This window comes from Cottoperca gobio, chromosome 14 (genome assembly GCF_900634415.1).
Source record: "Cottoperca gobio chromosome 14, fCotGob3.1, whole genome shotgun sequence".
Taxonomy (NCBI): Eukaryota; Metazoa; Chordata; class Actinopteri; order Perciformes; family Bovichtidae; genus Cottoperca; species Cottoperca gobio.
Window position 1 is genome coordinate 6070293 of NC_041368.1, and position 14074 is coordinate 6084366.

General features: G+C 39.6%; 1 protein-coding gene across 1 annotated transcript; it reads right to left on the reverse strand.

The window, feature by feature from the left end:
* Positions 1 to 2963: 2963 nt before the first annotated feature.
* On the reverse strand, positions 2964 to 13628 carry LOC115018741 (scavenger receptor cysteine-rich domain-containing group B protein). Its single transcript, XM_029447934.1, is given in 11 exon segments — positions 2964 to 3280; positions 3396 to 3479; positions 4757 to 5071; positions 5198 to 5266; positions 6863 to 7031; positions 7033 to 7178; positions 8936 to 9001; positions 9112 to 9417; positions 10607 to 10655; positions 11835 to 11860; positions 13493 to 13628. Coding segments are annotated over 11 exon segments (1683 nt in total).
* Between the last annotated feature and the right edge of the window lie 446 nt (positions 13629 to 14074).

Sequence of the window (14074 nt, forward strand, 5' to 3'; positions counted from 1 at the left end):
ACCTACAAAATGTCACTAACAGAGACATGTACCAACCACGAAGACATTCAAAATGACTATAAAGAAATAAACAACGACTACAAAGAGACGTGAAACAACTACAGACAAATAATAACTACAAAAAGATCAAAACAACTGTCACAAAATCACCACAAAAAACTAAACTGAGATACGTAACGACTACAGAGACCCAACACGACAACAAACAGAAACTAAACAACTATAAAGTCTGTGTGTCTTGCTCCTATGCAGAAGAGCTGGTGGGGCCTTTTTCTGGGGCCCAGGGGCCCATTGTCTGTTAATCTGCCCATGTGAGAGAGGGAGGAACTGGGGGTAGAAAGGAGCCAGCAGATAATTTATACCCAGGGTTCAAGAATGAATACTGAAATAAAAATATACAGTATGGCACAAGATCATATCCTCACAATTGATCTTATTCCCACAAGATATTGATATGTATTGTCTGTGAAATATAAGGAGACACACAAATGCTATCTTTTTGTGTTGTCTCAAAGAATGGGAAACTTGAAGTTCAAGTGCAAGTCTTGTAGATTTCTGTTTAAAACAGTGGGGACGTACTGTTTTCACCAGGTACTGGACACCAAATGTTCGATATAGCCTATAATATCTGTAACGAGTAATATTTAAATAGTACATGTTTTACTCATTATTTCTATAATAATGATTATAGTCATTGAAGCAGATTATCTTAGGGTCTGATTGGCTGAGTCACCTTCAAAGCCTGTGTAGCTGATAAAGAAAAGACACCTGTGACCACGGATCAGTTCATAACAGCAAGACTAGAATCAATTAAAAGCCAAACACAATTTTTTTTTTTTTATTAGTTTCAAATAACTTTTTTTTTAATAGTTTGTTCTCGTGCAATATAAATTGTTTGTGAAACCATCTTTGTAACCATGGATATACATATAGAGCAGGCTCATGACGCCGTCATGCTGAGTCATTTTATCATGAGTCATCAAACACGCCCTCTTCTGCAGGCCATTCTGACTATGACAAGCCATTTCAGCTGTTTACCACATTCATACTAGGTCTATGAGTCAAAATGTCATCTTAAAATATTGAATCTCTAATTATTGATTATCAAAATGCTAAACTAATCTCTAAGTATGATTTGACCAATAAGACTAAAGTTACTTTTTCCATCATTGTTTGAAAACTCCAATTATAGATATCTGCAATTCAGGTGTGACTATCTCGAATGCCAATGCCAAATATCTGTATTTAAGTGTATGATGACACAAGTGTATTGAATCTGAGTTATGACCAGTGTCTCCAGTTTATGACTTGTCAAAACTAAAATCAATACAATTTGATTTGTTTAAAGTTTATTTACATAAAAATAAAAATGGGTATTTAAAAAAAATCACCCAGTATAAAAATAAACTAATCCACTAATTAATGCCCCACAAATAAAAAAGTACTAAATTCCAAGCATTAACAGAATTCTTTAAATGCTTTATGGCATTACAGGGAGGTCTCAAGCTGCTTTTCAATACTCGCATGTTCTTTTACACAGTTTAATATAATGCCACTGTTAATATTGTTTCATTATAGACAGTTAAAAGTCTTAAACAGTAGAATTCATTACCAATAATACGTTCATTTCAACACACTCAGGAGTGATGCTGTTAAAGACGTAGCATTCTTGGTCAGGTATGATAATTAGCTTATCGTGGCTAACGTAAGCAAACTTTACATCGATACTGTTGTGTAACACATTGCTGAGTCAGTTTGCTGACTTCGCTCTGTACTTTTGCTACTATTACACTACATATTAGCACTAATCATTATCCTGTATTATCACTTGTGGTCACAGAGACCTACGTTACGGAGGGTTGGCATGTTATTGTCCAAATTGGGTTCAGTCAATTGTTTTAATTTTACTATACAGCAATTGGCTTATTTCATTTGAGAATTACATCTCAACTAAATTATGTTAGCTATATTGCTTTTTTATTGGGTACAGGGACTGATTTAGCTAACATCATGCATTTGCGTAACAATTAGTATGCTCAGATTAGCTACAGACGGTAAATAACAAGGAAGAAATGAGCTGGTTTTAAATGTGAAACCTGCTGTAAATCAGACCCACTCCAAATCTCATCCTCTCACAGGTAAATCCCTACAATCCTCTCACTTGAGCAAATTCAAATGGTGGAGTCACCATATGTGCATGTGCTATTAAATAATACAAGATGAAAGCTCATGTTTAGGACAATGCCAGATGCATAGACTGATTTGAATACCTCTGTTTTTACACCAAAATTATATTATATACCAAAAATAAGAACATATTATTACATATATATATTTTGTCACATGTAAATGATTATTAGTTACATTTATTTATATGATGGTTTACAGAACACAGGTGAAACATCTCTTCTTTGTAGAAGGAGAGAGATGCTGCATATTCACAAGATGTAACACATTTATTTATGGTTGTGTCTGTTATCTTGAATTCTTATGGTTTGTAGTATATCCTTTATTCCCATTTATATTTATCTTTGTTTTATCACACATATTTGCAATTTTTGAAGCTGAAGTCCACAACTTTGCCTCCTTTATTCCACATAATGAATTAGTAATTGAGGGACTCCTTACTTAATCATCAAAGAATCACATGTACAGTAAATATTTTTAACATTTAGGGCAAAAAAGAGAGACAGACAGTTAAACGCTTTGTTTTTCTTTGTTTATCAAATAAAAAAACTGTGTACATTGTATTTTATATCATATATTTATTTATAAAGTGCTTAATAGGCATAGATAGTTTATAGTATGTAATCATATATTGTCATATTAGTTATTTTGTATGTTGTTGTTGGTGGAGCATTCCTGCAGCTGTGAAAGCTGTTATTTACATAATGTATACAAGTCCCAGGTTGGTACGCCCACTTCCTACCCATGGTGGAGATGGGAGTGTGGTTCTGCTGAAATCACGACAGTGAGCAGGTGACGCCGGCATCTTCAGAGTGGTCACAGTTGTGCACATTCCAGGATATATGGGAGCACTCCCGCAGAGCGCCCTCCGCACCGGTGCACTTGAGATTGTCCAGCAGGATTGTTCCTGTGCCGGGCCCGAAGAAAGCTTCTCCCCGAGCCGCCGTGGCCTCTCCGCAGCCAAGTTGGTGACACACAACCTGAGCGTCGGGGATGTCCCAAGCATCATCGCACACTGTGCCCCATCCAGAAGTTGAGTACATCTCCACCCGACCCTCACACTGGTGCTCCCCACCCACCAGTCTCACCATTCCTGCAGGCACAAAAATGATAGTTGCATAAACTCTGAGTCTTAACAGTTTTTTTTACCCAGTGAGTCTTAAGGAAATAGGTTGATTTTGTTCTGGCTGAAGATATATTTAACCTACCTTCAGAGGGTTGTGTGGCGGTGGTGGCAGGTATCTTTTCTGTAACTGTAAAGTCACGTCCAATTCCAGTGTAATATTCACTAGCTACAAGATAGAGGAAAGCAAAAAAACCCAGAGTGATGCTTCTGGGTCTTGGGCATACTCAGGATATATCAGGTCACAAAAGCATTAGCAAGGCTCCTTTGAGGCCACAGACACACTTTGCAGCAACATTGTTTAGAAATATCAACTTTTTGTTAAATATGTTGCCTATAGTTATGAGCTTCTGAAGGCAGAATTACTAGAAATAACTGATATAAAACCACTACCTTCAGAAAACATGTATATGTCCATATTTTCTGATCAACCTAAAACCAAGGATGTGCTATCCAAGCAGAGGGGAGTTTCTATGTGCTTTTCATTTAGGCTTGAAAGAAGTGGAATTTGGGCTGCATGCAGGCAGTGACGCTGATGTGCCTTGACTCATCCACTGTATTTGTTATGCTCTCTGGGCTGTCTCCTCTTCCAAGAGTACTACAGTCATGCATTGCAAGTGGACAGCTCAGCAGGGCGAGCACAGATGACCAAATGAATAGGAAGTATGAGATTTTCAGTAAAGTTGATGACATAAAGGGATGTTTCTGATTTTTTGAAGTGTGGTCGTTGGAGGTACATATCCATAGTCAGTGTCGGTCGACACACCCCCAAATATGGAGAAGTAGGCAGGAGATACACCATGGAAGCTAAGCAATGTACTACTGTTGAAGGGTCCGTCAGCTAAACATATTTTAGCCACCTAAAAAAGCCCTTTCTGACGCAGAACTGAAGCTGTTATATCCATATTTTCTCTCTGCAAAGCCACCAGACTCCATTGAAGAACAGTAATTTTAACTTTGTGACTTTGGTTGGTTCAATTCACTAAAGTCACACAATAACCCAGACAAACGAACCAATCGAGGCAGAGATAGACCAGCAACTTCTGTGTTCTACGAGGTAAAATCATTGTTTTTGTCAAAGGAGTCTGGTGGCTTTAAAGAGAGCATAGATAACAGGTTCTTGTATTGATTTTGTTTAGGTGGGCCTTTCTTTCAGGTGCCTAAAACAAGTTTCGCTGCTGCCCTTGTCCACAGCAGTACATTGTTTAGAGTCCATGCTTCTGTCTGTCTCTCCAAGCCGCTGACCGTCATCTACTGTAGGAAATACACTTACTATGGTTAAGTTCCCTCATACAACGCCACATCCAAACCATCACTTTAAGATAGAGGTTTATGACACAGACATAACCTATGTTCAGTATTGTATATGTGCTTTGTCATAAATGTATGCCTAATGGAGGCTGCTTTAGCCCCACATGGTGTTAGAGAGGTCCAGTCAGATCTTACGTGCACAGATAACTCCAGCATCCTCATGATGGCCACAGTTGTGCTGACCCCAGCCCAGGTGAAAGCACTCGGACAGGTCTGGTTCAAAGCCGGTGCATTCCACATTGTCCAGCAGGATGGGACCATATCCGTAGCCGAAGAAGGCCTTGGTCTTGGCATCGATGGCTGGGCCGCAACCTAGCTGCCTGCACACTACTTTGGCGTTGATCATGTCCCAGTTATCATCACACACCGTCCCCCAAACAGATTTGAAGCGGACCTCTACACGACCCTGGCAGCTACTGTTACCATTCATCACACGAATGGCTGTTTTGGCTGCACAGGGATAAATAGACAAGTACATCAAAGCAGTGTCATTTCTGATAATTGCATACAAGGCTATAATATTCCCTGGTCAGTCCAATGTAAAACATATTTTTGTTTAAAGTTGAATATTGTTACCTTTTGTCTGGACAGTTGTAGTAACAGTTGTTGTAGTTGGTGGCATGGTGACTGTAATGTTTTCTGTTTCTGGAGGGAAGATGTGATACATGATAAGACTCAATAGATTACCTGTCTGCAATGATCATGGTGAGGTTAGTCTGTTAGCTTCCACCTCCGTGGCACTATGGTGGACAAATGGCTAGATATAAATGGCTCCCTCTGTCGGCCATTTAGCAGAAGTGCATATACAATATTTACTTTGGAAAATAAATCCAGCAAAATGAATTGCTGATGCAAAGGAGTAATTATCTATGGAGTCATTAGAGTACCTCTTAAAAAAAGAAAAATAACTGTGGAAATATAAAGATGAATAAATAAAGAAATGTGGAAATATAAAGAAAAATATAAATAGCAAAAGTAATAGGGAAAAGAATAATAAAGGGATACAAATATATAATATAAAATAACCATTTATGTGCAAAACATTTATATTAAAAAAATATAAAAATAGATACAGAAATAAATGAACAAATACATGGGAAAATAAAAGTTTATGATTATTTTATATTTTGTTATTTAGTTTGTTATTATTTATTTCTTACATTAATCTTATATTTATTTATCTTTATATTTCAACCTTTTCTTTTCATTTATTTGGTTTCCCGATTACTGTTTCATATTTGTTATTTAATTATGAATTATTTAATTGATTCTTCTTAATATTTCCATATTTATTTTCTTATTCTTTTACATATTTGTTCTCCATAATAATTAGCGTGTGCTTGCTTGGGTACAGATAACCATCTACAGTACTGTGTATTACGCTTGTATACCTTCAGTGGTGTGTATTGACCTGAACCCTCTCTGGTTTTCTGTTGTCACATGAGGTACAGTGGTGGATCCTGAGGTGGGTAGAAAAAAGAAAATGAAACAGCTTCTATTATTACTATTTCTACTAATTCAAAAACAGCTTGTTACCAACACGGATACCACTATTATACTACTGACATTATAGACAAGAGTCATTCTGTTGCCTGTTCAGACTGAGGTCACATTGCAAAATATCCGACCTGTATCTGATTTAGGACCACATATAAAAAAGTGGCCCAAATCAGAATTGAAAAAAGTTTAGTGTTCAGTTATGTTTTAAAATAATCATACACATCTGTCCAACATGTGTAAGGAATACTTCACCACAGAATGACTATTTGTGTATCATTACTTACCTCATGTTAACTTCAATTCTTGAAGAAAACTTTTTCTCGCATTTACGAAGAATCAAAAACCGGAGAAAGTTCTTGATTAATTGAAACAAAATGATATCAAAACATCTGTTAACAAACTCTCACAACTCATGCAGAATAATCCAAAAGTCTCACATGCTCACTGTCCTAAAACCTTACTATTTAAAAGACTTCTGAGCGTGAGACAGTCTTTTAAATAGTGAGCTTTAAGTGAAAATGAATGTGTTTGGGAAGCAGTGAGCGTACGACTCGATAAATGAGACTTGGATTATACTACTAACGCCCCATTTACTTCAATTCATCAAAACCTTTCTCTGTTTTTTTAATTCTTTGTTCATCGTGCAGGCCATGATTAATTATGAGTAATTTGATATACAAATGATCATTTTGTGGCTGACGTGTTCCTTTAATGCATATTCCATGACTGAGAGCAGTGTACCAGTGCAGGTGACCCCAGCGTCCTCATGATGGCCACAGTTGTGTTTGCCCCATGGCAGGCTTTTGCATCTAGACAGGTCGGGTTCTGTGCCGTGGCAGTTGACATTGTCCAGGAGAATCCGACCGATTCCGTAGCCAAAGTAGGAGTTGGTGTGTGCATAGACAGGCACTACCGCAGCTTAACTGTTGGCACACCACCCGGGCATTGTCGAAGGTCCATTCATCATCACACACTGTCCCCCAGTTTCCCTGGTAGTAGATCTCTACCCGGCCCTGGCAGGCGTTCTGTCCATTCATCAGACGGATGGTGCCATCTCCTAAACCAAGATGGAGAGGGGGGGATTTATAGGAACTGTTGTTGAAGACATCTTTCTCTGCAGCATATTTTTCGAGTCTGTTGGCTTTTATTAGAATCTATATTAACGTCAAATTCAATACGGGCTAGGATTTGCGGGTGTGTTGAAGACAGATGAAATGACTAACAGGCAGGGGTACAGGGAAAAGAGAAGGGTGTGGGCCTATACAACCCATACTGTGGTGAACATCTGATACAGGCACTAAACACAGATGTTGTCATTTAATGCCTCGGCACAGACAAAAACACACCTTTAACCGAGCACAATAGACATTATCATCCATCATCTTAAGATGAGCTTCCTTGAGAGGTAGCCATGAATCTGGATAGCTTTACTACATTCCCAGTGGGTTTGAGATACGTCACTGTTCCATTTTGTCATGATCCTCTTGGGAATTAAGGGTAAAAAACAATCACAACAAAGGCAAAGCCAGCAAACAAAAAGGACAGCCGGGGATTCAAGAGGCCTTCGAGTTGTATTGTACAGGTTCCAAAAGATACTTTCTACTGAGCTCAAAAGCCTTTGATGTTGCGTAAAATGTGATGACGGTTTTGCCAAAATGAAATAATATATCCTTCCTTTCAATTTATATTTTTTTGATAAACACTGACTGTGACTGCATTTTGCACCCAGACAATGACAAAATAAGCCATCATTCATTATTTAATAAAACCTGCCTTGAATTTTGTAGTAATCTGGCATCTGGCATGCCACCTGTCTGCTTTGCACTGATTTGGGTGTTTGTGTTTCTGATTTTGATCCTCGAGCATTAAAAAAAACATCTAACCAAACACAGAGAAAAGCTGGTCTGAAGTGGAACTCCTCTTAATTTACTGAAAGACATATTTTCTAAGTATTCCATCCGATCAAAAAAGTTGTATTCGCCTTCTTTTTTAAAGTTGCATTGGAATGAGCACATGAATAATGGTCTGATCTACTTATTCAGCAGAGACAATCCAGCATCTGTCCTTAAACCTTTGTGCACATCAGCCTGGTGGCATGATTCCATTTTCGGAGGAGGGCGACTAATTTCATCAGTTGTGTTAACTGAACACTTAATATGGCTGACCAGGTGTGCTTTGTGTGTTTCAGGGTCAAATGCAAAGACATGAAATAGCATAATTTATGGCCACTGGGGGGCAGTGGAAACATGGTGTGAAAAAAGCAATGACATTCTGTCTCTTTTTTATGTTAATTTGGCTAACATGTTAGCAATCAGTTGCCTTTTTACACTTCCAACAGGTATGGAGCCACATTAGCTTATTTCTGGCCACCTGATGAATCTGGTCCACTGTTCCCTCTACATTTAGGTCTGTTTGTATGCGAGCCCATTTACGCCAATGTGATGAAGTAAAAAAAAAGTCATTATAATGAGAATGTTCTCAAAATATTGAATTAGTATCTTAATAAGTTTCTCTTTATTTGAGATACAATGTCATTATTTCAAGAACGTTTGTCATTATAATGACTTATAAGAAGAGGTTCTATTTTTTTCTTTTACTGGCGGAAATGGGCTTCCATAATTTTTGCTCGTACTGTTGTTTCACTACCAGGGGTTGTAGTTATTCACATCTTGTTTACAAATATACATTTTTCAAATGGTCCCTAGTATATTATGTTTCTGGATTTTCCTATATGCTTTAAATTTAAATTTCATGCATCTGACATTTCAGGTTGGCAGAAGACCACTCATTTAGATAGAAGCAGGGAGTACTTACGTAAACCGTGGTTCACCCGGGGCAGTGTGGTGTGAAAGCCCTCGGCCCTCGGCTCCGTCAAATATCCTAGCAGCAAAATGAAAAAGGAAGCAGGCATTTTAGTCACTTTGTCCTCTTTTCTTTCCAGAAATGATTTACCACACCTCAGCCAACTTAAAGTTATATAAAGGCTTTACCTCTGCAGGTAACACCCACGTCTTCATAGTGGTAACAGTTGTGCACGCCCCAGTCCAAAGAACGGCACTCACTGAGGTCTGTTTCACTTCCTCTACAGTCCACATTATCCAGCAGAATGAGACCTGTGCCTTGTCCAAACTGAGAGCTGCTGCCCACTGCCATAGCCGATCCACATTTCAGCTGCTGACACACCACGTTGGCGTCCACCATATCCCAGTCGTCGTCACACACTGTGCCCCATGAGTAATTGTAGAACACCTCCACTCTACCCTCACACCTGTTACGTCCGTTCACCAGTTGCACTGGTGAGGAGACATAAGCACACAATATCTGTCAGTTATTTTGCCCTCAGTGTTCAAACACAACTTCATTCCCTGTCTTGAAGTGAGATGAGGATGTTCAGGTTGTTTGGTTATGATTGTGTAATCTCGGAGCCCATTGGCTATCGGTCTGATGAGCAGTAACCTCTGGGGGCAACCATGGTTATATTAAAAGAACTGGATACAGCGTTGGAGGCGGGGCCCCGTTCATTCCTATGAAGGTTGCCCAGGGGCACATGAAGCCAAAATGGCTAAATAGTAAAAAATGACCCGGATCTTCCAGCGTTCTTCCGCATTCATGGGGCCCATAGAGTATGCGCACTTGCATTTTCCTTAAACCCCGCCGCTCCGTCACAGCCAGTCTCTGCTCAGTCACATGAGTGGAGGCGGGAAAATAACTCTGGATTTGGCTATTAGCACATTCTACAACATTCAGGACCTAATGATTTAAATAAGGACCATTCAAGTTTTCCTACTAAGAAGTTTATTTAAATAAATAAAAAATATGGACAGACGTCTCTTCCCTGATGTAAGTAAATGGGAAAAAGTCTTTTTGGGCCCCATGGCGTCACGTGACTGACACAGAAGATGTAATTCCACGGTTTAGCCACTACGAAGATTTGCTTCAAAGCCTGCTGCACTTCCTGGGGGCTTGTCTACGACTGGAGTTTACAAGCTCATTTTAAGCTAAATCGTTGTCAGACAATAACCGATGGGTTGAAAGATTGCATTGCGGCCAATGTGTTCCACCTCTTTTTCTCTTTACAGCGACCGTTTAGCTTCAAACAACCAAAGCCCACTCAGACATGACTACTCGGACTACAAGCGAACTACAAATGGAAACCAGAATGCTTCCAATACCAAAATATTGTCCCGTTGCCTACAGAATCTGCATTCATATGCAGATACAAAGATTAATAATTGTGCCACCTCCCTGAGAAATTTGAGGCCTATGAAAGCTCTACTGTCGAAGGGACATTTTGCCAACATGATTCTGTTTGGAAAAAAATGAGATGAGAACACAGACTAGCATGGCTCTAATGTAATGACAGTTAATAGCAAAATCTAATCCTACCCAGTTAAAGCACACAATAAGCCACATGACTCCTTGGAAGAGAGTGAGGTGGATGCAGGAGGGTGGGAGGTTACATAGCAAATAAGTGGGGATTAGGGAAATGGAGAGCTGGGAAAGTGACCTTGTTTAAAAAGCCTGAGGCACTGATCTACCTTCTGTACTCTGTGTCACTGACACACAGCCAGCCACTGATCTGTTTTCATATCATGGCCTGGATGCAGACATGTCTTTCTGAACATGGGTGTGTCTGGGCAGGTGTGGTTGTCCAGCTCATGCTTACCTTGGTAATGCGTCCTCACGGGGGTTGGCTCGCCATTGGCTAAAATAGGGGGGAGGAGGGAATATGGAGAAAGACGGAGAGAGAGTATGGTCAAATTATTTGTTGAAAGGAGGCTCTTGGCCTTCCATAGTTACTGTACTCTATATCTACTATATCTATTTTCCTGTAACACGAGACACAGACTGAAACCACAACAGGAGGCCTGTTCGGACACCGGCTACAACTGAAGTATGTTAGCCTATTCCTTTAATTTGGGTTTTTAGCCATGCTAGCGGCATGGAAAGTTAACAACTATGGGATAGATTGCCCTTACATTTTATACAGGCATTCGTGGTTCTCAGAGGATGAATTCTACAGAATTTGGAAATCCCTTGACTTTTCCTCTAGCTTGAGGTTCACATTTGTGGTTTGAGTGAAGTTTCTTTACAATTGTTGGATGGATAGCCATGACATTTGTTTAACACATTCATGTTTCCCTCAGGATAAAATGTAACTCTTGTCTGTGAGTGGCGGAGTACAACATCTAATCAAATGATTCCCTTTATCATAGCACCTTTATGCAATGCTTGTCTTTGGTGTTAACCAAATCAATCAATTAAAACAGTCAATAGATATTTCATATGCTAAACACAAAAGGGTTTGTGTAGATCTGAGCTATCATCTGTGTGTGAATCACATTTCACATGCGTGTGTTTTGCCACACACATCCCACTGGAAGATGTTTCATGACCTGTATTAAGGACATCCTGATGCCTGAAGACTAATATCTCCGGTTTCAACAACTCACAATCACACCAGAGGATATTTTCCCCCGTCACACCCAATGTAGGTCAATTCACAGGCTTCTCCCGTTTGTTTGTGGCATTGAAACATGTACAGTATATATATATATATTTTAGCCCCCTGTATTTTAGCTGGGGCTGGTAACACGTCTGTTTACGCCGTCAAATGCAGGTTACATTCTGGTTTATATTCCAGGGACACACAGTTCTTAAGGAGGATCAGAAAAATACAACGTGATTAACTTAAATATGACTTACTGTATACAGCCCGTCTGTTTATTTTCATGTCTCCTGAAATTTGAATACAAAAAAATGTTAGTAAGGCACACATTTGGATATCTTTTGGCTTTAACAAGAGACAAAGGCAGTAAGCTGGTGTCAACACATATGAATAAATTGCTATATCTCATTCCCTCCAATTTGTTGATCCATAACGTCCAGTGAGTGGAATAGATCTTGGCTCCCTTCAAAATAACTTCAGGGCTTTTGCCAGCTATCACTGGTAAACACAGGGCAGACGGACTTGTGGACACTCAGATACAGGGAGTTCAATTGCAGGCACACCCGGTCCTGGAGCATTAATAACGTCCCAAACATGTGGTTCAACACCGACACGCAAGAAACCAACTTGTGTCGTATTCCATTACCGTTCATGGCAGTGGGGACTGTGGTGTGAATTCAACGTGAATCTGCTCGTAAGAGATGAGTAAATAATGAAGTTACAAACGAGTTGTCTTTATTATTCAATTGTCAAAACTATTACAGGTGAAATGGTCAGCGTTCCCACAGCAACAAGTGCTGCCGAGTCTGACCAGGAACAATAACAAATACATATAATTTATACACACAAGGAGATTACAAGGACCACGAGGAATGTAATTTCAATCTTTATACAACCAACCTCTGCCCTGAACCAGTGTAAGAAAAACGAACCCTGTAGGAAATGATATACTTTATAAAGCAGTTTTATCCGACACTTGAGAGCCATTGAGAACTTGTAACAAGAACTCCAAACTGTTAAGGCCTATTACTACAATATATATTTCACATTGTTCCCTCTAACAAAGATAATGCACCACAAATATCATTGAAGAACTGTTCCAAAAGATTTGTTGAGATAAATCTATGTTACGTTAGCCTTTAGTTAACTCTGCCAAGGAGATAATGTTGGTGGTTCTGTTTGTTGGTTGTTAACAGAATTACGAAACTCCTCCCCGATTTTCATGACATTTGGTTGAAGGGTGTAGCATGAACCAAAGAAGAACCCATTACATTTTGGAGCGAATGCACAAATAGTTTTTCACTTGCATTAACATTGTGAAATAGGGCATTTTGTCTTTGTGCCTTTCGTATGACAAAACTGTATTTCAGATTGTGGTCACTCTAATATGTCTTAAGTAAATTACTATATGTTACCCGTTTAAAATGTTCATGCTTCAGAAGGTGCAAACTGCTCCCACCAGTAGGCCAGAAGGTGCATATCCAAGGTTATGAAAGGTTCGCAGTCACATTAGGTTTCACTTCTAGTTAGGTTGGGTTTATGCGCCAAAACTACGTGGTTAAGTTTACAAAAAAGATCATGGTTTAACCTCAAGTAAGTATGCCTACATTTGTTATGTAACATTAAGTAATGCAAAGTAACATTATATCATTTACGTACATTGCGTAACTTTGCTTACGTAGGCTACGTCAATAGAGCATGTGAATAGATGATAACGCCATTGTGAACATGCTCGTAGGTGTAGCAGGCCCCTTCGAACCTTTATCTAGGATGCTGATAAGGACTGATAACGGCCATTTAGCGGGCTGATATCATCCGAAGCGGGTGAAAACAACTTTTTTTCCCGATCACATGTAACATTCTGTATGACAGAAAGTAAACTCCTACAGTCAGGAAGCCCCCACCCCCACTCACACACTTACCGAGTCGCAGCAGCACACTGACGGCCACCAAGACGAGGGATCCCAGCAGGGACACCAGGAGCCAGACGGCCGGGTTCCAGCACCTACACTCGCTCTCCACCACACGCTGGCCTCGCATGACTGCCTGACTGACCATCCGCCTGCAACACACACATTCACACACTGTCAGTCTTTTTCAACAGGCTTCCCAAAGTCCTGCGCTGTATGTGAACACACTTCTAAATGTAGAACACTAGAGTTTGACAATGACTACTTTTTGTCCTGGTTCAGAGTAGCCTAATTATAGTATTGGATTGTTTTCTCTGGTGCAGCCTTCAGCTGTTGTTATTGTGCTGTAGTAGGTATTGATGGTAGTCTGAGGTCAGGCTTTGAACATGTGTAGCTCTAAAAGAAATCGTTTCCAGAGATCATGTGATGCACATCACTCCCAATGGACAAGAGAGAGCTGTAAGAAAGTTTTTGTGACACACAAACACTTCTCAGAATAAATCACAAACCCGAGTTTCCCAGACATGGGCATGTGACATTGAAAAGTGCTGCTGTTGCCGATTAAACACCGGGAACAAGGAGTAGAGTTACAGT